The 26,115-nt window shown below is 35.7% G+C and overlaps 1 protein-coding gene across 4 annotated transcripts in view; it reads right to left on the bottom strand.

Moving 5' to 3' along the window:
- ANKRD12 (ankyrin repeat domain 12) overlaps window positions 1–26,115 on the bottom strand; it is a 111,880-nt gene that overhangs the window by 39,104 nt on the left and 46,661 nt on the right. For 3 of the 4 annotated variants that reach the window (XM_059895552.1, XM_059895555.1, XM_059895553.1), the window contains 5 exons: window positions 25,334–25,402; window positions 20,990–21,136; window positions 16,766–16,966; window positions 15,275–15,417; window positions 5,935–6,082 (listed from right to left, as the gene is read on the bottom strand). In XM_059895552.1, coding sequence (XP_059751535.1) covers window positions 5,935–6,082; window positions 15,275–15,417; window positions 16,766–16,966; window positions 20,990–21,136; window positions 25,334–25,402 — 708 coding nt within the window. The remainder of the gene's footprint in view (window positions 1–5,934; window positions 6,083–15,274; window positions 15,418–16,765; window positions 16,967–20,989; window positions 21,137–25,333; window positions 25,403–26,115) is intronic. The other variant, XM_059895554.1, reaches the window with a different exon arrangement.

A 26,115-nucleotide genomic window follows, 5' to 3' on the forward strand; every position in this document is an offset into this window, starting at 1 on the left:
TTCTTATGCTGCAGTTCTTTTCTCTCAGTAGTCTATCTTCCACTGTTGTAAGTTAGAAGTCCAATGCCAATGCGACTGTATTTCCTTGTAACTTGCTACACTCAGAATTTACAAGGAATTTGATCAAAATATGTCTAGGGGTATGTGTACATGCTTCTTCCATCAATCCACCTGGAGCTCACTGAGCTTTATAACTGATAGACTCGGGCTTACTTCAGCTCAGGAACATTTTCTTCTATTTGTATAATTATGGACTATTCTCCACCTGTTTCTTTTTTTCCCTTTTAAATTCCCATAACTAGCTATTATTCATATGCTAAATCTGTTAGCGCTCCTACTATAGCTAGGACATGGAAGCAACTTAAATGTCCATTGACAGAGGAATGGATAAAGATGTGGTACATATACACAATGGAATATTACTCAACCATAAAAAATAATGAAATAGTGCCATTTGCAGAGATGTGGATGGACCTACAGATTGTCATACAGAGTGAAGTAAGTCAGAAAGAAAAAAACAAATGTATAATATTGCTTGCACGTGGAATCTAGAAAAATGGTACAGATGAACTTATTTGCAAAGAAGAAATAGAGTCACAGGTGTAGAGAACAAACTTACAGTTACCAAGCAGGGAATGGGGGGGTAGGATGAATTGGGAGATTAGGATTGACATATATACACTACTATGTGTAAAATAGATAACGGAACCTACTGTATAGCACAGGGAACTTACTCAGTGCTCTGTGGTGACCTAAATGGGAAGGAAATCTAAAGAAGAGTGGATATGTATACATATGACTGATTCACTTTGCTGCACAGCAGAACTAACACAACATTGTAAAGCAACTATACTCCAATTAAGAAAAAAAAAGATCTGCTAGAGCTCCTAGATCTATTCCCTAAGTCTTTTATCTTATCTCTTCTTTCAGGATTCTTTCTCTTTGTATTTTTGCTGTGTTGTGAGGATTTGTTTTACTTGATTTTATAGCCTAATCATTTAAGTCCCACTTCAGCTCATCTACTGTGTTGTCTGATTATATAATCATGTTTTTTATTAGCTCCAAAAAGCCTTTGCGCTGTCCTTGAATTTTCTTAAGTACTCCTTTTGTTGTCGCTGTTGAAGCTGAAGTAGTCCAAGAGGCAGCTCTCTGCAAGCAGTGGAAGGGAAAGTGGGCTCCCCCAGGACTGCCAGTCAGCACTGAAGCACCAGGAGGAGACCTCCCTGTTGCTGGACTAGGTCTTCTCCAACTTCCCCAGTCTCAGTAATGGACAAACTCAGCCCAGTTACTCCTTGGATCTGTGGGGGATGGAGGATTCTGGCATAATCCCTTAGGGCCAGTTACCCCTCCCCCACAATTCAACAAATATTTATTAAGCAATGTCTATGTACCAAACACTTTAGTTTACATTTATTGGAGGCTGAAGGAGTGAAAATACATACTAAAAGAAAAGCTGCCACCTTTACAGTTTTGCCTATAGCTTTAGCTCCATCATTACCATTCCCACTACAATATATTGCTTATCAACCCTTTAACCAACATTACATTTTTATCTCTTTATTCCCCTCTCCCCCCACAGTACTGGCTCTAGGTGCGCAGGTTTCAGTAGTTGGGACACGCGGGTTCAGTAATTGTGGCTCGCGGGCTCTAGAGCGCAGGCTCAGTAGTTGTGGCACACGGGCTTAGCTGCTCTGCGGCATGAGGGATCTTCCTGGACCAGGGCTCGAACCCGTGTGCCCTGCACTGGCAGGCAGATTCTTAACCACTGTGCCACCAGGGAAGCCCTTAACTGAGTTTTGTACAAAATGCCCCTGAACTATAAATTACCTGTTAAATACATGCTTAATATTTTAGTCTTGCCCATTTTTGAAAGTGTGATATGCCACTTAAGTCATTTTTATTATTTTCTACAGGTTCTTCTTATTTTTGTACAATTTATCTGTTGGGAAATGATGCTGTTGGGGTTTCCTATGGTCTGAATGTTGCTTGGTGCAGCTCAGCACGCTCCTCTGTCTGGGTATTTCCTGCAGATGGCAGCTGGATCCTGAGGACTGGGGAGTGGAGGAGAGGGGCATTCCAGCAAGGGCAGGCAATGCCTTCTTTCCTTCTCTTTTTAATTTAATGTTAGCAACTGTTGATCCTCAATGCTCCCATACATTAACTAACAGGGGGTTGCAAAATGGTCAGTCTTTCTTTTCACTCTTTTAGCTGGATTAATCTTATAAAAAACATTTCTCCTCACCCATAATGAGGTTACCCAGTGACAAGAGTTCATATAGGAATATGAAGGTGAAATAAACGACTGCTTTTTTTCCTCTTTTTTGCCTAATTTTTAAGATAACAAATTGGTTCTCTGATGACCATGATAAATTTAAAAATTTATCATCATAGACTCATGGGTTTAAACATATTCGATGGGTTTCAAATCTTTGCAATTAACACCCTTAATGAAACTCAAACTACTGCATTTTTGGCCAGTGGGGAACTGTTCAAGTTGTCTCCTAAGGCCTCTGACAAGACCTGAAATCTGAAATGACAAGATGTTCCAAGCTCATCTTACACATTTCCTGCCCTAGACTTAGCACCACTCATTTTTTCCAAGAAACCTTGGTTTTCTTTTAGGAGAAAATATTTCCTGATTATAATCTGGGTACTAGGAATGATTACCGCTACTGTCTTAGTCAGTTTTAGATCTTTTCAATGGACAAAGCAAAAAAATTTTATGTGTTTGTATATTTTAGATTTTATTTGGAAATAATTTCAAACTCACAAAAAGTTAGAAAAATAAAAAATAATGAACACTATATATCCTTTACCCAGGTTTTCCTCCTGTTAACGTTTTGCTCTCTTGTGTTATAATTTACTTTCTCTCTATATATACACATGTGTGTAAATACATTTGTTTCCCTGAACTATATGAGGGTAAATTACATATATCATGGCTCTTTATCCCTATATACTTTAGTATTTCCCAAGACATACAGATATTCTCGTCACCGCAGTACAGTTGTCGACTTCATAAATTTACACTGATACGACACTAATCTACTGTCCATATTCCTTGCTAAATGATCTAATAATGTCTTTTATAATCTTTCTCCCCCTCCAGGACAGAAAACAGTCATGGAGCAGGTACTGCCTTTAATTATTACCTCTTTGGATAGCCTGGAACATTTCTATTGCCTTTACTGGTTCATGACACTGACATTTCTTCATCTTTGGTGACAGTGGCTTTTAAAAAGAAGCAGAACATTCCTCATGATTATACATTCTCAGCCAGAATGCTACAAGTGATGTTCTATCCTTCTCAGGGTACCACACATAGAGGCACATGATATGCATCTGTGTCTCATTTGATGATGTTAATTTTGATCACTCAGTCCAGGTGGTGGATTTCTCTACCATATAATCGTTTTTTTTCCCTCCTCTCTTGTAATGTGAAAAGGTCATGTAAATATCTGCTCTTATAAAAAAAGAATTCTCCCTAGATTTACCAGCCTTTAGTGATTCTTGTCTAATCATCTTTACCATGAGGGTTGTAAATGATCAGGTAGGGGTGGGCACTGACTAGGAAGGGGCATAAGGAACTTCCTGGAGTATTGGAGATATGCTGTATCTTGATAAGGTTGGATTATACAAGGTCTATGCACTTCTTAAAGCTCACAGAATGTTATATTAAAGAATTATTAATTTCACAAATGTTAATATTACCTAAAAATCATATACAAAAACTGAACTCTAGTTATAATGAAATGCATGTTAAATTATTTAGAGATGTCCACAACTTATTCTGAAATGCATCAAAAAATAAGAATTGATGGGTAGATGAATAGATATGTGATAATGTAATAAAGGAAATATAGCAAACAGTTAACAACTGCAAAACATAGCTGGTGGGTACAGGGGTTCACTGTACAATTCTCCGAATTTTGCTGTGTGTTTGAACATTTTCATAATAAAATATTGAGATTTTAACTTCTGCACAGCAAAGAAAATCATCAACAAAATGAAAAGGCAACCTACTGAATGGGAGGAAATCTTTGCAAATCATGTATCTGATAAGGGGTTAATATCCAAAATACATAAAAAACTGGTATCATACAACTCAATAGCAAACAAACAATCTAATTTAAAAATTGGGCAGAGGATCTGAATAAACATTTTCCCAAAGAAGACGTATAGATGGCCAACAAACACATGAAAAGATGCTCAACATCACTAATCATCAGGGAAATGGAAATCAAAACCACAATGCAATATCACCTCATACCTGTCAGAACACCTATTATCAAAAAGACAAGAAATTTCAAGTGTTGGCTTGAGGATGTGGAGAAAAAGGAACCCTTTTGCACCACTGGTGGGAATGTAAATTGGTGTAGCCACTATAAAAAAATAGGATGGAGGTTCCTCAAAAAATGAAAAATAGAACTACCATGTAATCCACCAATTCCACCTCTGGTTATTTATCCAAAGAAAATGAAAACACCAATTCGAAAAAATATATGTACCTCCACGATCACTGCAGCATTATTTCCAATAGCCGAGATATGGAAACAACCTAAGTGTCCATCAATGCATAAATGGATAAAGAAGATGTGGTACATATACACAATGAAATATTATTCAGCCATAAAAAAGAACACAATATTGTCATTTGAGACAATATGGATGGACCCTGAGGTCATTATGCTAAGTGAAATAAGTCAGACAGGGAAAGACAAATACTCTATGATCTCACACGTGTAGTCTAAAAAACAAACAAAAACCAAGCTCATCCATACAGAGAACAGACTGGTGGTTGTCAGAGATGGGGGGTGGGTTAAATGCGTGAAGGCGGTCATAAGGTACAAACTTCCAGTTATAAAATAAATAAGTCATGAGGATGTACTGTACATGGTGACTGTACTTAACACCGCATTGCACATTTGAAAGCTGCTAAGAGAGTAGATCTTAAAAGTCCTCATTACAAGCAAGAAAGAAAAAACTTTGTAACTACATATGGTGACCATTACTAACTAGACTTATTGCAGTGACCATATTTCAGTGTATACAAATCATTATGTTGTACATGTGAAACTAATACGATATTATATGTCAATTATACCTCAATAAAAAAAAAAAGTAAATGGTAGACCTTTCTCTTTTAAAAGTACAGATGTTGTCCTATTGCCCTCTGGCAATGGCTGAGATTAAATGAGTATGGTTTCATTTTATTTATAAATAATATATAAAAGTAGTATTATTACCTAATTGCTTATAGGAATTGTTTACAATTTTGTAAAGATATGGCCAGTTATGAGACTTATTAAATTGTTTTCCATTGATTTTTGCCTGAAACATGGTGAAACCTTCCAATCTGTACATAAAAGACTTTCTTATATATTTTTAATTGTTTATGTTTATTTTTTTAAACTCTGAGTATGCCAAAAGTTTTATGAAATATTCTTTTCGGGTCTTTCCTTTTTAAAACTGTGACTGTAAAACTGTGCCTGTATTTTACAACAATGACCAGAGTTCAACCACCTAAACTGCAAAAATAAAAATGCAAAGATGACTCATTAATGCCAGGAAGTTTGGTTAGTGGTGCTCTAACTTATAAAATAATTAAAAGAACTCAGATGTGGGATAGCTAGTGGTGGTAGTGTATAGCAGTGGTGGTAGCTATTAATGGGGAGAGAGGCTGCAATAGGCTTGAATGTAACATCAGCAATCTGTGGGGAAAAAGAAATCACAGAAATAGGGCGAGAGCATTATGACTCCATTTACACAGAGGACATGTAGCAAACACCTAAATTTAGGTTACTAAATTCACCATTCTTAATAGCTAGATAGCATTACCTAAGGTACTCAACATTTTAGGTATTATAAAGCAGAAGTAGAATATTCTACTAAATATCAGGTCAAACAGGTGAATGTAGATCATGTGGAACAAACCTGTGTAACTCTCATCATCATCAGATAAAGGCACCTCTCTTTTTAGCAGCAATTCCAACTCCTCTGTTTCTGCTACATCCACTGGACGCTCCCCATGTTTATTAGCTTGAAATGGATTTCCACCATGACGAAGTAGCAGTTTCACTATCTGCAACATTAAACAGTAGGAAGACTCAGTCCTTTCGTAGACTGCATTATTTCAACCATTTTCCTCTTGATCACACTCATAATATCCTCCTGCTTCATCTCCTCTGCCTCCATTCCTCAGTGTCTATTCTAAATCATAATTACTCTCAAGTTCCATTTTCATCGCCATCCCCCTTCTGATCGTATCTACTACAAAGAAATTTGCTCCTCAAAATTTAAGCTGGGCTATTTTAGCACTTAATCTCATTATTTTTCTTCCTGTTTCATCATACATTTGACAAATATTTACTGAGTACCTATTAACAAGCACTGCTCCAAGTTCTTCAGATAAATCAATGAACAAGAGTATAAAGCTCCCTGGCCTCTTGGAATGTACAGGCTACAGGAAGTCTCAAAAGAAGTATCTCCCCTCTGTTTCAGGCTACCATCGCTACCAATGCTCTTAATCACCTGTTCCCCATCATTCTGGGATTTAAACTATCACTAACTGACATGGGTTTACTTAAATCTACTATAGCTTAAACTTCAAGGCCTCTCATTTTCATGGTCCCCTTACATGGCCCTATATCTAATTTTTTATTCATTTCTTAAAGAACCCTGCCCTCACTAATTTCATAAGCTTTGGGCTCCACAAACCAAGATGCGACTGGTTAGTCATCACTTCATTTGTTTGTTGCTCCTTATTCCTCTTCCTTTCTATATTTCTTACCTCTTTTTCGATTGGCTCCTTTCTAAAAGCCAATCTTCCCAGTTCATGTCTCTTTTGCCTTAAAATAATGGCAATAAAGAAATGAAACACAGGTTAAAAAAAAGCAACTGCTCACACCTATACTCCCCTCCTCTAGCTAAATCTCTCTTCTTTCCTTTACAGTCAAGTTCCTAAAAAGATGTTCACCCTTGGGGCCTTGACTACTTTTTTCTTATTGGCCCTTCGCTCTTCTACCTACAATTATGTTACCGTCAGTCCAATGAAATGAGTCTCCTAAGATCTGTAAATATCTAAGCCATAGATTGTTTCCCTAGGGCTCTGTCCTTGATTCACTTGATTCATGCTCTGGTCTACATCATCTCCGTGGAGAGCTCACCCACTCTGAATGCGATGACGATTAAGCAATCCACTCATTCATTTTCATTCTTGGGCTTGCTCTTTCTCAGCCTTTTTCTTGAGCTTCAAAATCAAATATCCAAATATTCTTTGGATATACTGTATTTCAATACAAAAGCTGAAACCAATAGGTCCCAGAGTTCATTAAACGTACACCCTTATCTTTTATTTGTTTCCATTCTCAGTGACTGGCACCAAAGTATACCCAGTCACTGAAACCAGAAAGCTGGGAGTCATCACATTCTCGTTTTTCACTCATACTCTATGTCAAATAGGTGGCCAAGTATTATTAATTCTGCTTCCCTAACATCTCTTCTTGTTTTGAGCTTCTACTTCCAGTGACATGAGTGTGTTCTATCATAGGTAAATCTATACTATAATTTATTAACACATTTCTCCCCTTATCCTAGACCATAAACTTCATGTGAGATCTTTTTTATTTATTTATTTATTTATTTTTGGCTGTGTTGGGTCTTCGTTTCTGTGCGAGGGTTTTCTCTAGTTGCGGCAAGCGGGGGCCACTCTTCATCGCAGTGCGCGGGCCTCTCATTATCGCGGCCTCTCTTGTTGCGGAGCACAGGCTCCAGACGTGCAGGCTCAGTAATTGTGGCTCACGGGCCTAGTTGCTTCGCGGCATGTGGGATCTTCCCAGACCAGGGCTCGAACCCGTGTCCCCTGCATTAGCGGGCAGATTCTCAACCACTGCACCACCAGGGAAGTCCTATCATGTCTTTTTAAAGAAGCAATATTAAACAGGATGCTATAAATTAGGAACTTCTAACAAATGAAAGTATTTAAGAATAATAAAGATTCACAGTGAATAATGAAAAATCTTTTCTAGACTACCAAAGAATAAACCATCAATACAGAATACCTGAAATTTAAGAACGTATAAAGAAAACAAATTACGCATGATCTCAACTGTTAATATTTAATTTCCCTTTTTGTTTACTAATTTTTATCAAATTACATGTTTATGATTTTAAAAGATCAAACGGCTTTTCAAGGCTGCTGGTGAAGAACAATCGTCCCTGATATTTATGTTCATATACTTAAGTAACATACTTAGTGTGCTGCTTCCGTATTTTTCAGTTTTAGGCACTGCCTACTGTCTTACAATGGAAAACAATTCAGCTCTCTCTTAACAACTCCATCTCTCTCCTCCCATAAACATCCACTTCTCCCTCCTCCTAACTTTCCAAGATAGACATATTATTTTTTTGTGTGTCATTATGATAAATATAAATGTTGAACCAAGTAGTACACCATGACAAAATTTCCATTCTTACACAAGTTAATTTTATCCCAGAGAGTTAATTATCTTGACTTTTCACTTACTCGTTTTTCTACATACTCATCTTTAATTCATTCCCCATTCTGCTACAAGTACAGATCTCTTCAATTCAATATACCACCATTTTTTTGTTTAACTCCTTTCTCCAAGCTTTCTAACTTGCTCTAAGATGGACTGGTTGCTGTCTAGATTTGCTTCCCAGTTGTCATCTTGGCATCTCCGTTTATCCTATCATCCTAGAAATAGCCTTCCCTATATTCTGTGGATTCTTTAGACCTTATCTTTTTTGGTTCACTCCCTCATTTTGTTGAAACACCATCTCCAGGAGATTCCTAAGAAACAGTAAATATGCTGAGATTTTTCCATGTCAGAAAATACCTTTATTCTGTCCTCACTTGATTAATATTTACTCTTGATATAGAATAATTTTCCAGTTTTGAAGGCATCATCATTATCTTCTAGATTCTAGTATTGTTATTGAAGTCTGATGCCATTCTGATTTTTTACCTTTATATGGAACTTGCTTTTTCTCTCAGTACGCTTGAGGACATTCTTTGCCTCTATTGTTCTGAAATCTCAGGATAATGAATTTTGATCTTGGTCTTTTAACATCCATTGAGCTGAGCATTCAATTGCTCTTTCAATCTGAAGATCCACGTTCCTTCAGTTCTGAGAAAATTCCTGGTTTTATTTATTTGATAATGTCCTATGTTTTCACTGTTCTGTCTTCTAAGAACTCTTGTTAAGATAATACTGAATCTCCTGAATTAATCTTCTTTTTTCTCATTTCCCCTCCTCCACCTTTTGTTTCCTAGTTTCTTGGAGATTTCCTCAACTTTATCTTTAACCCTCCATACTCCATTTTTCATTTCTGTTACCATATTATTTATTTCCAAGAGCTTTTTTTGTTTTTATTTTTAAATTTGTTAACTGTTCCTTATTTAGCAACCCTTCAGTTTTTGTTTCATGGCTACAAGAAACTCTCATCTCTTTGGGGAAGGTAATGTGTTTCTTTCTTTCTTTTTTTTTTTTTTTTTTTGAAGTTTCTCTTGGCCTTATCATGTCCTCCACATTTCTACTTTTCTATTTGCTTGTTCTGCTCTTTGCCTTCCATATTAGAGACCTTTCTCAAAGGTCAGGTGATCACTGACTGTCCACATTTAAGAGTAAAGTACTAGGGACTTCCCTGGTGGCGCAGTGGTTGGGAGTTTGCCTGCCAATGCAGGGGACACGGGTTCGAGCCCTGGTCCGGGAAGATCCCACATGCTGCGAAACAGCTAAGCCCATGTGCCACAAGTACTGAGCCTGTGCACTAGAGCACGTGAGCCACAAGTACTGAGCCTGTGCGCCTAGAGCCCGTGCTCCACAACAAAAGAAGCCACCGCAATGAGAAGCCCGCTCACCGCAATGAAGAGTAGTCCCCACTCGCCGCAACTAGAGAAAGCCCATGAGCAGCAATGAAGACCCAATGCAGCCAAAAACAAATTAAAAAAAAAAAAAAAGAGTAAGGCACTAAAAGACTTGCTTAAAGTTTTTTAGGCATAGGTACGATCTATTGACAGATGGATCTTGTGCTAGTGTGACATGACTGGGCCATTTCATCAGAACCCCCTCTTGGCTAGTTCACTTTTCTATTGAGAAATCTTTCAATTACTGCCCTAGAACTATAAGCCTTAACTGTCAGCATTCTGGTTGACTGAGGTCTTAATGTTCAGTATGTTTTACTTAATTAGCTTACATTTAATCCTTACTCCCAACTACTCTTGTGGTATGTCAGTCCAGATGGTATGGTTTATACTTGTCAGGAAATAAACCTCCAATCATCTGCCAGAGAAATGTGCCGTCATATAGTTGTGAAGGGTTAGGAAGGGAATATGAGGGTAAAAAACCAGTTTGATTCAATCCTCTTATTTTCAGTCTTATTCAATGGGCACCTCCAGATGAACCCAGACATCAATTGCTGAGCTTCAGTTTTTCTGGGATTCTGTGTTGAAATGGCTTTGCTTTCAATTTTCTTGGATTTTTAAAATCAGGAGCTGGTAAATTTGGTCTGTAGGCCAAATCTGGCCTGCTGACTAAGAATAGTTTTTATATTCTTATAAAATACTTCAAAAAGAATTGATAAAGGAGAAATACATAGGAGGAAACAGGAAGCAGAGAGAGAGGGAGAAGGGAGGAGGGTCAGTGGAGGTGGCATGCAGCCTGCAAAACCCACAATATTTACTATCTGGCCCTCTACAGAAAAAGTTTGCCAAACCCTGTTCTATGTAGTCACCACTCATTCCTCAAATTTCTATCTCCCAAAATATTGGTTTTCTTGTTTCTTCTGTTCTTTATCCTTGTGGGACTGTGTCCTTTAAAATCTCCCCTTTTAGGGGTTTGAGAAGGTAACTGAAGTTAAAAACTTTTAGTTATTATAAATAATGCTATAGTGAACACCTTTATAAGTTGAAACTTTTCCCCCCATTTTTAGGCTTATTTCCTTCGGTTAGAGTCCTAGAATGAGAAAACAGAAGGATCTTGATACTACTGAACGCTTTCTATACCTGTCAGGAAATAATCAAAAAATATTTATTCCTGGGACTTCCCTGGTGGCCCAGTGGTTAAGAATCCGCCTTCCAATGCAGGGGATGAGGGTTAAATCCCTGGTCGGAGAACTAAGATCCCATATGCCACAGGGCAACTAAGCCCGCATGCTGCAACAGAGCCCATATGCTCTGGAGCCCACACGCCACAACTAGAGAGCCCGTGTGCCGCAACTACTGAGCCCACATGCCACAACTAGAGAGAAGCCCACGCGCCACAATGAAAGATCCCGTGTGCTGCAACTAAGACCCTATGCAGCCAAAAATAAATAAATAAATATGAAAAAAATTTATTCCTGACTATGTTTAGACAGTTGGTTCATTCAAACATGCTACAATAACCCTAACCTAAATAACCAATACTTTACAGATCATTCTCATTTGCAAAAAATTATTTATTCTAAAAAGAATTTAAAGTAACTTAAAGTTGCTTAAAACGAGCAGGCAGCAGGACTTCCCTGGTGGTCCAGTGGGTAAGACTCTGTGCTCCCAGTGCAGGGGGCCTGGGTTCAATCCCTGGTCGGGGAACTAGACCCCACATGCATGCCACAACTACGAGTTCGTATGCCTCAACTAAGAAGTCCTCATGCCACAACTAAAGATCCCACATGCCGCAACTAAACATGCCTCAGTGAAGATCCTGTGTGCCACAACTAAGACCCGGCACAGTCAAAATAAATAAATAAAAAAATTAAAAAAAACCCAAAAAACATAGACAGCAAATTAGAAGTAAGTAAAAGTGATGAGACAAGAAGAAAATAAACATAGGTAGTATCTAAAATAGAACTAAGAATAGGGCTATTATAAGAATGTATATTATGAAGTAATACACATTTGTGAAAGGTAGGCCAAAGATTAGGTTCTTAGTAAGCTATGTTAATCCTCTCTTACTCGAAACAATTTAGAACAGATCTGTTTCTCCTACCTTAGAAATGTTTTATGGATGGCTGAAGTTGTCATGAGTGTTACTGAGTGAAAGAAATCTAATTCTTTGGTGGAGACTCATAATACACGGTACAAATATACACCAATGGGTTTTGGTATATCTCATTTCCCTCCTCCTCCTTGGGGACAAGTAAAAGAACAAGGAGAAAATAGCCCTCAACAGCTCTGAATTGTGACTCCTACTATCCTAGGCATGTTGGTAGGAGGAAAAGCAAAGATCTCTTGAAAATAGCATGCCAGTCTCCTTCTGGAAGGAGACTGGAAATAGTGTTTGAGTCTTTGTAAGTACATGAGCTCAAAGGTCAGCTTCTGGAAATATTTTGCAGCAATGTGCATATTTAGAAACTTGTATTCATAGAAACACGTCTTACTCATAAGGCATAGTTCTTTAACATTACATTTAGAAATCAGGAAATCTTTTTATGCAACATTTAAAGAAAAACTATTCATGCTTGATAAACTATCAACGATGCTTTTAAAAAAAGGGCAGTAAGTACAGTATTTAAAATAGCACAGCCAGAACATAAATCATGTATGCATGGGACTCAAAATTCAATGAAGAAAACAGACAAGCACATGAGTAAAAAAAATATAGTAAGTGCTATCACATAGGTATGTATGAATTGTCAAGGGAGCAAAAAAGACTGGAACGATGGTAAGCAAGGATCAGTTTAGGAAAAATAACGTTATAGGCTACATTTTTCTTCAAAATTATAACTTGAGAATTATGAAAAATACCTTATAGAAAGATTTAAATGAGAAAAATGGCATCTTTAATTTCCAAAATATCTCAGTATATTTGAAAAATAGCAATATAAAAGTAGCCTTTTAATCTTTGACCTCTGACATTTCTATAACATTTTAGATTTCAAGGTATATTTATGTGCACAGCGTCTTTTTTTTCCTTCAAAATATCCCTTTTAGGCAGGTATTATTTATTATGTGACTTAAAGATGAGAAAATGGAAGTTGATAGGAAAAAAGTAACTTGTTTGAGATCACTCATTTGGGAAACTGGCCAGCCCAGAATTGAATTCGTATCTATCTTCACTCCAAATTCCATTTTTTTCTCAACTAAAGTGGCTTTTAAAAAACAGGCACCATGACACTGAAATTTTTATTGTGTCAAAAAAGAAAATAAGGCAGAGAATGTTTGCTGCTAACAAGAGAAAAAAAAAGGAATTTTCCAGCACAAAGGTATGAGGCCACCAAAATCCTTCTATGTTATTCACTAGAGAGGAGAGACAGTGTACTGAATAACAACTCTTCCAGATTAATGAATTATTACCTCACTTTGTCTTAAAAAAAACACTGATATTTATCCTTTTTAGTCCCTTAATTTGAACTCCTATCAGTTTAATAAACTTGGGAGTGTCTTAGACCAGTGTGTCTTTGTCTTTGTCTTTGTGTCTCCTGTGTCTTTGTTTCTCCATGTTCTGGGAGAAGCTGAGGGTACTGGAATGCAATGGGTCATACAGTTTCAACAAGAAACACCAGAAGGTTATTCATTTACTGTGATGATTAAAATAATACTGGGACTTCCCTGGTGGTCCAGTGGGTAAGACTCTGTGCTCCCAGTGCAGGGGGCCCAGGTTCGATCCCTGGTGGGGGAACTAGATCCTGATGCATGCCGCAACTAATTTGAGTTCTCATGCCACAACTAAGAAGCCCGCATGCTGCAACTAAGAGTCTGCATGTCACAACTAAGAAGTCCACAGGCCACAACGAAGATCTCCCGTGCTGCAACAAAGATCCCGCGTGCCACAACTAAGACCCAGCACAGCCAACATAAATAAATAAATATTAGAAAAAAATTAATACGTATAAAGAAAGCATTTACAACACTTCTTATCCCATAGTGAAAACACACAAATATTGCTGTGAGAAGTTAATGTAATGTGGTTCACAACCACTCCAGCCAGAGACTGGAAATCTCATGAAGAGACTGAGGATCTCACATGAAATTAATGGCAAAAACAAATCCCTGGACAGCATCTATGCTACAGATCTAGAGAGCAGCTAGTCCCAATTAAAGCAGGATACAAGATATCTTGTATACAAGGATATTCTCAAACATAATAAACTGATCAATGTATTTGACCTTATTCAGGGGCATTTTAGAGTTATGTCAGAGAGAGTAAGGAAGTACAGAAATAGATACATGGAAAACTAAATAAGAAAAATCAGAACAACAGTGTAGTAACCAAGGTAATAAACAAAAATCCAAGAGAAAATACAATTATATTAAATTTGTGCATCTCTGAGAAGCAATATATATTAAAACCCTTTGCAGGGGGTCAATAACTAGTGACTAAAAATTTAAAAAGCAAAATAGCTTCCATCTTGTTAGAAATAAAGAGATAACTACTAGAAGAAACACCTACAAGAGCTGCTTTTGGTTAAAGGTACTGGGAAGTGCAGAGGGATGGGAGGGAGCAGGTAGTTATCTATCTTTATAAGCTAAGTAGTACTTTTCAACTTTTTAAACTATGTACAAGTATTCTTTGATAGAAGTTAAAATTAAATGAAAGAGAAAAACTACTTATGTGATAAACAAAATCCTACTTTAGAACCATTGCTAATAGTGCCCCAGGTTGATCTGCTCTGGCTGTAAGCAGGTTATAGTAATGGAGCTAAGCATTAAACACACTTAAAACATAAGCTACATTACAACAAAGACTGGTTAGGCTTTGATGTCAACATGCCAAAGACTGAAAATGAAAATGGAATTTAAAACCCAGAATGGTTCATAATATTATATCAAAACAAATTAAACTTGATATTTAAAGATACCATTAAATTTGCAAGCATATATAATCATGTTTGTTTAAATCATGTCTTTATTATTATATACATAAGCATCTGAATAATAATGTCAGCTAAAATTCAGGAACAGATGTTATATATAGATGAATCATTAAATATTAATAAGTCTTAAAAAAAGGCATCATGACAATGTAAAATTTTAAGTAAAATCTGCTTTAATCGCTGCATCTAATTATCTGACAGTAGAATGGCCTTTTAAATAAAGATTTGCCAAGTTGTTTAATTACCAAGTTAAACAGGTTTTATGAAAAGAAAATGCTAAATCTATGATAGGAATTAGCAATTAGAAGGTAGAAAAAAGGGAAAATATAATATAGATGAGCTGATCATGCAATGAGTGAAATATGACACAAGATCGTATGACTAAGAAGTGAATTAAATGACTGGATTAAATTTATATTTTGAAGATGTATATTACTGCTCCTTCCATCATACTCACATCTCTGTGCCCACTACTAGCAGAATCATGGAGTGGAGTGTCGTCATCCAATCCTTGTGTGTTAACATCTGCTCCAGCTGCTATAAGTATCTTAGCAACATCATAATATCCAACATTGCAAGCTTCATGCAGTGGTGTCCAACCTAAAGTTACAATATTAATTGAACATATGGTTCACTTCTACTAATTCAACACATATGCTTTTTAGATACATAACCATGTGTGACATACTGATTCTACATGCACACAGTACAGAAAGAAAAAGGAGTGATGAACAAGTTACTGGAAATAAGTACCTAAGAAAACCACCAATTTTACAGAAGGTTCATCCACAATCATATTATTTCCATTGGGACTAAATTATTTGACAAAAGTACTAAACATTTAAGCTTATCCAACAACTTGCTGTAATTCAGAACAATCATCTCAACTATGGAAAAAGAGTAGAAAAAGGCAAAATAAGCTTGTTAGGGTCTTTCAATATTACAAGATATTGAATATAGTTTCCTGTGCTATACAGTAGGTCCTTGTTGTTTACCTATTTTATATATAGTAATGAGTATATGTTAATCCCAAACTCCTAATTTATGTCTTCCCCCGACCCAAGGCTCTTTCATATACTCCTGATGGGAGTGTAAATTGATAAAAGATTTTTTGGAGGGTCATTTGCCTGATTTTCAAAAAATTTTAAATATGCATCTCCTCTGATTTAGCAGTTTCCTTTCTACTGAAATATCATCCTTCCATAACTATACACAAATATATTTCTACAAGAGGGTTACTGAAGTATTGTCCACGGAATCTATTCTATACACTATTATGTGGCTGTTGAAATGAATGAAGTAGAACCACCTATATGTACCAACAGAAATATCTGTACAACACTAGTAAAAAGGGGAGATTGCAGAACTATAGGCTAACACAGATAGAGTGATTTGATTTTTTTTAAAAAAGTCTCTATGTAAATAAACGTTCATTGTATATATGATCCTGCAAGTGCACAGAAAGGACAGCCTCGAAATTGTTAACAACAGTTTTGTGAAAAAGAAAGAACCTGGGGGATGGGAGGGTAGGGTACCGTAGTATGTGAAACTAAAGGGAATTTCTACATTGTTCCCCAATACTTTTACTGTGTGAAACAACACTGCCACTCTCTTACAGTCCTTGTGCTCAAGCTAATAAACGGTTTAAACATTATTTAACTGTGATTCACCTAGAACCTAAATTGGATAAAAAATTATATGGTAATATGCCAAATAAAATGCAAGTTTAATATTTAAGTATTTGAGTAATTACTGACAAGGAACTGTAGCAGAGATCAGGGTTTTAGGTATACACTCCAAAATAGTTTTATATTAAAGTATACTTTTAGAACTCTTTCATTTCAGAAAGAGGAATGAAGAATATAGATTAAATTGTAACCAGCATCTGTTTAGATGATAAACTCAGAATTTTAGTTCCTGAGTATTAGTTTTTAACTACAAGTCTTACCTGCAAAATCTTTCACATTCACATTTGCCCCTAAACTTATTAATTCTTTGACTTGTTTTACATCTCCTCGAATAGCTGCCATGTGTAAAGGAGTTTCACCACGTTCATTTCTTTTATTAACTTTATCTTTCTGTCGAGATGAAGAACTGGGAGTTTTCTTTTGGGCTGGTGTTGTTTGTGATGGATGATTTGGTGTGGAATCTATAAGAAAGAGAAAAGTTAACAAAAGTTCTAGGCTAAATATTTTGTATATTCATTTAAAGGTTTTTTATAGGTAACGTGCTAACAGGGGGAATATCTTCTCACCCAAATAACCTGAAACTTGACTTGGATGATACACTAATAATTTGACCCAATTACATGTAGTAGATCTTCCTTTAGGGTTATCAAATATTGCAGGAGCCAATTAAGGAAAAAGTTTTATTCTGTCAATTCACAGAATTGGTTTAAAATGATAATAAAGTTATCAAGTATGCACCGTGAAAGTGTTTGCTTAATGAATAATTTGATAAACTGCAAAAAAACATGTTTTTCATGGCATGTTATGATACTATTTCAAGAACTAGATGAAATGACATTGAAGGCTAGAGTTCACACCTCTGACTCAAACTACTGGAGTTCTATTCTGATATTAGGTGCAAATTAAGGTCATAGATGATTTTAGTATGAAATGAAGCTTAATATCTATGAGAAATAAGGACAGTCTAGAAAAAGGCCTTTAAAAAGTGGGTGATAAAAGAGGAAAAAAAAGTGCTTTGCTTTTGCTTTGATTCCTATCTTTTGATTTTTGTTCCAGTTTCTTTCTCAAAAACAAGAAAGTTCAGTTGGATGACACCCAAAGTCCTCTCCTCCCCACTTCAGAACTGGAAAAAAAACAAAACAAAAAACTAGTTTCTTAATCAATTAAGGATTCAAGACATATGTACAGTGTTAATAATTAACTCTGAAAATTTACAACTATTTAAAAGAAACAACAGCTCTAAGAGAAAAAAAGTCTATGGAAAATCATTTTCTGACATCATATAATCATTTCCCTGCAAACTGACATGATTAGAGCACTGAAGCATTATCATCCTTTTCTCAATAAGAAAAAGTTTAAAATTTACCTTTTGGATTTTAAAGTACATTCAGTTAGTAACAGTTTCCTATCTATGGATTTCTATAATGTATACTCCAGAAGAGCATGAACCTTGTCTAATTCATCACTGTATCTCGGCTGCTTAGAAGACTTCTTGGTACACAGTGTACTCACGCAATATTTGTTGAATGAATACATGATTCTTATTATAATATTTATAGTCAAGTTATTTATTTAGAAAATTAGTGGTTGAACTTCTTAAAAACAAAAGGACATTTTAAAATTCAAACAACTTGCAAGGAATTAATTAATTCATATAAAATTTCTTAGCCATTCCAAAATGATACACACACAGACAAAATAACAGTAGTACTATCCATAATGGCAATCAGAATAAACAAAAACATGGAAAATGAATTATGTAATGGATAAAACAATGAACCCTAAACTCCAAGCATATCTATAAGATGGCAAACAGGTTGATATTTCAAAAGCTCTCCACTCTAGTTCTACATATATTAATAAAGATGACTGATGTACCCTTTAAATGAAAAGAACCAACTGCAGAACAGTATTATAGTATTAATCTTATTTATATTTAAAAACGAACAGCAACAAAAGATATATGTTTACATGTTTATATCTAGAAATTTTCTAGAAAATAAGAAACTGTTAATAGTGCTCGCCTCTCAAGGGGGGAGATCACTGGAAATGAGGGAGGACTTTAGCTTTTTTGCCTTACTGTATTAATTCTTTAATTTACTCTATGGATAGAGGTTCATAGTATTAAAAAAACAGTTTTAAAAAATAAGTCTTCCCATCTTTTTTTTTTTTTTTAATTTTATTTATTTATTTATTTATGGCTGTGTTGGGTCTTCGTTTCTGTGCGAAGGCTTTCTCTAGTTGCGGCAAGCGGGGGCCACTCTTCATCGCGGTGCGTGGGCCTCTCACTATCGTGGCCTCTCTTGTTATGTAGCACGGGCTCCAGACGCGCAGGCTCAGTAGTTGTGGCTCACGGGCCCAGTTGCTCCGCGGCATGTGGGATCTTCCCAGACAAGTGCTTGAACCCGTGTCCCCTGCATTGGCAGGCAGATTCTCAACCACTGTGCCACCAGGGAAGCCCCCCACCTAACTATTAAGTCCGACTCAAAGTCAACATTTTACAGAAACATTTAAAGTTTAACACCGTAAACAACTTTAATTTGGCCACACTCTTTCCCCAGTTGTGGGTGGAAAGGCAGAAGAATAACCAAAACAACATGCCCTACTTAAAAAAGCAGAAAGCCCTAACATGTTTTTATTAGTGAGAGATATAGATACACTCATGTTTAATGGAAACTATGATATATAGAAACTCTAAGAATTTTACCAAGTTGTCCCATTTTTAAAAAAAAGAGCTAACACTGGGAAAGTACACTAGAAAAACTGTGTCCTTTTCAATGCATTTCAACAGGCTGTTACGTTACCCAAAGTCTTACATAAAAAGACGCCTTGAAGTCAGAGCCAAAACAAAAAATTTTTTTTCTCTAGAGAAAAGTGATTTACTTTCTTCTTGTATTGGTCAATGAGAACTATACAACTTAAAATTTTTGTGTTGTGAGCTACCAGAATGCATAGCTAAATTCAATGCTCAGTAGTAATAACTATCTCAGTCCAGATGTCTGGGTTTTATCTACTTTTTAAACCCCTTTTAATAAGTTAGCAAGTTGGTTTGTTCCTTCTTCGTTTTCATCCTGCTGGTGAGCCATCTTTAATCATTTTTGGAGGGCAAACTACCCGAATAAACACACACACACAAGTAGCACAACACCTTAACTGGAAGTGTGAAATGAAATATGAAATAAATTTACATAGTATACTGCAGATATTCCTCCTTTTAAAATAAATTTTAGCAGATCTTAAACACTAAAACATGAATTACACTCTTGCTTCTAAAAGTATGTGATAAGATTACCAGCTTACAGCAGTGTGCTAATGAACTGAAAAGTAAACTATAAACCCAGAAGCAGCTTTACAGAAACTAGGGTAAAAATTTCTGCAGTAAGGTAAAAGCACACACAGTTCTGCAACAGATTTCTCATGTTGACTGACCCAATTCTAAATTACAGTTGACCCCTGAACAACTCGGGTATTAGGGGCACCCACCCTCCTCACATTTGAGAATCCGTGTGCAACTTACAGTTGGCCCTCCATATCCACGGTTCTGCATGTGCAAATAAACCAACCACGGATTATGCAGTAGTACAATATTTACTATTGAAAAAAATCTGCATATATGTGGACCCACTCAGTTCAAACCTGTTGTTCAAGTGTCAACTGTACTCATTTTAGCTGACAAATATTCACTGAATGTCCACTAAGTGCAAAGATCCGTGCCCGTGTATAGCTTTTCATCTAGTGGATGATACAGACATAAACAATTGTCACACAAATAAATATAAAATTGCAAACTTATGTTATAAGAAACTGATTAAATCCAAGAAAGGATAAACATTTAAAGTAGTTAAAAATAATTGTCAAGGACTTCCCTGGTGGCGCAGTGGTTAAGAATCCGCCTGCCAATGCAGGGGACATGGGTTCAACCCCTGGTCGGGGAAGATCCCACATGCCGCGGAGCAACTAAGCCCATGTGCCACAACTACTGAGCCTGCACTCTAGAGCCTGTGAGCCACAACTACTGAAGCCTGTGTGCCTAGAGCCCGTGCTCTGCAACAAGATAAGCCACCGCAATGAGAAGGCCGCACATCACAACAAAGAGTAGCCCCCGCTCACTGCAACTAGAGAAAGCCCGCACACAGCAATGAAGACCCAATGCAGCCAAAAATAAATTAATAAGTAAATAAAATAAAAATAAATCCAAAAACAGTCATTATAAAAAAAAAGTTGTCAGAGGGTGTGAGGGAGGGGGATGCAAGGGGGAGGAGATGTGGGAACATATGTATATGTATGACTGATTCACTTTGTTATAAAGCAGAAACTAACACACCATTGTAAAGCAATTATACTTCAATAAAGATGTTTAAAAAAAAAGAAAGAAATAAAACAATAAATACAGTTTGGCACTTTAAAAAAAAAAATTGTCAAGACAAAGCTACAGTGTGAGGAAAACTATGAACACACAAGAACTCGATGATGGTAAGTGTCACCTGGACTGTTGTCTCTTGCTGTCATCTGCATAAGAAGTGCCATCTGCTTTCGCTCTGAGAGTGGATAACCAAAAAGAATGCTAACTGGAGTGGACTTCTTATTTCCAGCTTCCTTTTTTGTTTTCTTCTTTTCTGGACCTTCTTTCTCTGGAATTATTAATAAATATGTAAGAATCTGAAACAAATGTAAGCACTCAAAAGTAAAACATAAGGAGACTTCTTAAAAATAGATGATACATGTTTATGAGAAACAAGGGTAACAGAGGAACTTGCAATAGGCAGACAAAAGGCACTAGGCTTTTATTATATAAGCAATTTTCTTCCTGAATGCTTTGAAAAAAATAGTCTTGTGTAATTTTCAGAAAATTAATAACATTCGGAAATTTAGTACTAGTAAAATTTTTAATGATTTGTTCTATTAAATAACACTTCAAACAATCCTTAGTTTTACATCTTTGAAATGCCTCATTCATTATAATTTTATTCTATTATTGGTAAGTTTATATAGCAACGTTCCTTCATATTACCTCCCTAATTCCACTAATAATCTGTACAATCTTCTAAGGAGGTGTTTAAAACAAAGCATATCACACGGAGTAATTACTGAAAAAAAACGCCAAATCACTTTATTTCAGTCATAGGACAGCTGAACATGGAACAGTATTAATCAAAGCTAAAACTGAGCAAATTAAAGATTCTATATGTGTGTGATAAGGGGCCGGGGATGGTTAATAGAGATCCTGAAAAGATCCAAAAATGTCTTAAGATTTTTCAAAGAGATTTGATCCATCATAAAGTCAGCTCTCAGACTTAGCTATTTGGCAAATCTCTGGAAATGGAGCCAGCATTCCCCATTAAGTGACAGAAAATTCAGATGGAACTGGATTCCATGGGTCAAAGAAATACAGGTGTCTGTTCCTTCCTTCCTTTAGGACTTTTCTGGGAATTAATTCAAGTGGCCCTGTGAGATGAGCTGCCTATTAACTGTCTAGGCATGTATTTCTTGGGAAACCCTGTACCAATATCTGGGATTTACTGATCCAGGTTTGTGGTATAAAGAGGGGCTACAAAACTAAATAAATTAGTAAAAATTTTAAATAAACGTGAAACAGCAAAAATGAGTGGAAGAAGAGAAGGCTTAGTAGTCAATATTGTGGTTTTTCTCAGGCAGATGTGGCCAGCAGCTAGACTACTCCAGGAGATAAGCATTTATTGATCTGGTAAAATTTTCAAGAAACTAATAAAATTTGATATTATTTGAATATTACTGTACTATAATTTAAGACATAAAAACTTGCAGTGTACCACTTAGTTAATTAGGATAAACTGGCATCCTAATGACCTAGAAAAATTAGAGGTCCTAATGTTTAAACTCTGCTGCCCACAAATCACTCAAAATTCAATAGCTCCTAAAATGTCCATTTTGTTGATATTCGCAAAATTTTACATAACAGAAACAAAAAATTTCAAGATTTTTGAAGTCAGCCTTTATTAATAGTTCTAATATATTATTTTCTTATTTCTCATTTCATTATCATTAATGATCCAATTAGTATAAAGCCAGTTTCAGCAGTGTTTCACCCAACGTACTAAATGTATTATAAAGCCCTAAATAGGTCTTTTGGAGAAGCCTGTTTTTTTCTGAAACATATACTTTCTCCTAATAACATTCTGTATGCTTTGGTTCTCAGATTTAATGAGAAACCACAATTGTTATTTTCATAGTTTTCCATCTGAGTTAACAAATCTTTAAATATAATGAATGTACTTCTCGTCCAAAATTAAAATATTTAACAGTGTGAAAATTTTAAAGAAAGTAGAAAAGTTGTTTTAAGGAAAAAAAGTAGAGTTTAGTAATTAGAAGAAGCAAAATTAAAAATACACAGTATCTATCCTTAAAATACTTCCTAAAATTTTGGGAAAATTTTGTCTTTTATTTTCTCATTTGCAAAACTATTGATTTTTGATATCAACTGCATTTTAATACAATCTTTTAAGAAGAATATGCTCTAGGACTTCCCTGGCGGTCCAGTGGTTAAGACTCTGCACTTCCACTGCAGGGGGTGCAGGTTGGACACCTGGTCAGAGAACTAAGATCCTGCATGCTGCACAGGCGCAGCCAAAAAATTAAAAGAAAAAAAAAAAGTAAATTCAGTGAGATTTAGATTAAGATTAAAAGCAAAAATCAGCTGTGTTCCTCTATACCTGTAATGACCTCCTAAAAAAAAGAATATGCTCTAAAGTGATATACACTCAGTTTACAGAAGAAAGTGAGACACTTACGAATTCATTATTAAAATTCCATGCTGCCAAATGAGCAAACATATAATTATTACATTTTGGAAAAGAACAAATTGGATATACTCCAAATATTCAAGCAAAAATTCAAATTAGATACTAGCATTCAGTATGAACTCTATTTTTTCTGAGTTACCTTAGCCATTTGTCTGAGTTCATGCTTCACATGAGACAGGAAAAGAAGGTAACTGAACAGGAGCTGGTGCAAGATAGCTAAGTTACAGATAACTATATACCATTCTTCAAAATCATAAATCTTAGATTAGTATGTCCCAAAGTGTGAGTTGAAAGCATTCAAATCTGACTATCTGGGATCTATCCTGTGAAGAACTTGTTTCCTCTGACCTGTCATAAGTAAAAAATGATCATATACGGTAATATTAGAAAAAGTCAGGTACTTTTTCAAATTTCAGTATCTGAAATACGTACTTATTTGTTTGAATGACAGATCAGAATTTTAAAATTTAAACACAGGAATACTGACACATATACTCAATCTATACTAATAGATTTGAAATTCCACTCAGCCACCTTAAGAGATTTTTAAAGAAAAATCCAGGTGATTCATTTAAGACTAAAAAAAAACAGATATGGACTTTTCAACAATCCAATATTCTTTATTTCAAGGTTCAGAGGATCTTTAGAATTATAGAAACGTCTCGGTCTTATAATCATGAAAATCAGTGCTTTCTTTCCAGGTCTTGTCAGAATAAACAGAAAGCTCAACATTGTCACATCCCAATTAAGTATATTAAGGAGAAGAGACAAAATTGTTTTTCTTGGGGAACTAGCTCATAAGCCTATTTGTGTCTCAAAAACTAAATACAACATTTTCCCACAAAGCAGTCACTGTATAAGGCATGAAAGAATGGGAGCTACGATTCAAATACAGATGAACGTATTTAAATCAATCACATTTAGAATGTATATATACTTCAATTCTGAGGAAAAGCATTGCCAATTACTCTCTGGTTGTGAAGTATCTACACAATCTTTGACAGGTGGGTGCTTATATCTTCTGATTTCCAGCAATGATCCTCAGACCATGGATGGCTTCATCACATACAGCTCTTTTAGGTGCACCCTGGTACTTAGGAGCCCGATTTTAGAAAAGTACACCTAACTCCACAGAAAGTGTAAGTCTGTTCAATTTAAGGCAGATTGTAAACTTGCCTCCCACCCCCAAATTTTGATAACTAAGTATTACTGACTCATCAGCTCAATTAACAGCTTTCAGCATAATTTTAAGAATAAGTATTTGGTTCTATACCAACCCCACAAATTTTTTAAATGAATACAAGGTATATCAGAAACAGAAATTTTATTTCAGCTTTTAGAGTTAAATGTCATATGCTAAAAACTGGACATTCAGGGACTGAACAATATTTTACATTTAAAAAGTTCAGACATAAGAATGTAAGCTCATTAAAAACTAAAAAAAAGATAATCAAAACACTTAACTAATTTAGTTTTCACATACTAGGGGATACATTTACTCTTTAATGGCATTTCTCCAGGAAACCTGGTGTTTTAATCTACTTTTAAATTCAACAGGGGCAGCAAAGTCAATACACTAAAGAGGTCAACTGAAAATTTTTAGATGTGTTTTTAAAAAAACACTGCATGTTTGAAGAGTAAGATGACACTGTCTATCAAAATCACTACACATGGTATACCGTGTGACGGGCATACACCTAAGACACTAAGGACCCCGGGCACCTTCCCACAGGCGTTGCTGCACAGCACAACTCCAAGGCGGTGACTTTCACACTTTTCTACATGAATGGTGCCCCCAGGTTGCGCTGCACACCTGAGTGGCTGTGTGCAGGAGTCCTGCTTGTAACGTTCACACAGAGCATGTCTTGGACATGATGCACTGGAGATCTCAAATGAAGACTGGAAAATCTTGTGTCACTCATATAGTTCACTTATTCAACCACAGATATCTATATACTGGTTTGAAAATAAGTTACTTATAGTACAATAATTAAGTATAAATGTGACAGAAACCACTGGCTAAACAGGAGCCCCTGATAATCTAATTACCTGAGTATGTCCTGTAAGAAGACATAAGTCTCTCCCCCCAATTTTCACTTGTATGTCCTGGATCTGAATCTACAGAATAAGAAGAGACAGGAGAAAAGAAAAAAGCATACGAAGGGAAATGTAGAATTCAACAAACCAACATTTTTCAAAAGACCACAATGATGTATCATTGTTTTTCCAAAAGATAATTTTTAAGGTAAAGCCAAAAGTACATTTCAAACACAGATTTGGCCAATACTTAAGATTTCAGTTTCTTTGATCTTATAGTTGAAAAAGTCAATCACGTAGTTTGCAATAATAGTTATTACTGAGGCTGCTTATTAAAACATATCATCTCTTTTGAGGATATATTTTTTTCAATCTCTGAATAATGATAAAAGAGGCAGTACTCTATCACGTTTTTCTGTTTAGAATTTGTCTTTAGAAAACTTGAATAATGGACTTGCATCATTCTTTTTGTTCTATGAGTGCCAAAACTATTCAGAAGACAATAGAACATTTTGGACTACAGTATCATTCTAGACCACGGACCTTTCTATAATTTATAAACATTTCAAATAATATGAATTATTACTGACCACTACAAAAGACGTCTTAGAAAGAAAGTAGCCTAAATCAAAACAAAGTTTATCAGCAAAGAATATGAAATGCTGCCTAACAACTCAATAAATTAGAGAACTGACTTCTGGCAGTACGGCCAGAGCAAATAATTTTACTTACAAACAATATGCTGTTTTAACTCAACATAATATTATTCTGATCTTCACATTCTCAATTTATTG

Source organism: Balaenoptera ricei, chromosome 14, assembly GCF_028023285.1.
Source record: "Balaenoptera ricei isolate mBalRic1 chromosome 14, mBalRic1.hap2, whole genome shotgun sequence".
NCBI lineage: Eukaryota > Metazoa > Chordata > Mammalia > Artiodactyla > Balaenopteridae > Balaenoptera > Balaenoptera ricei.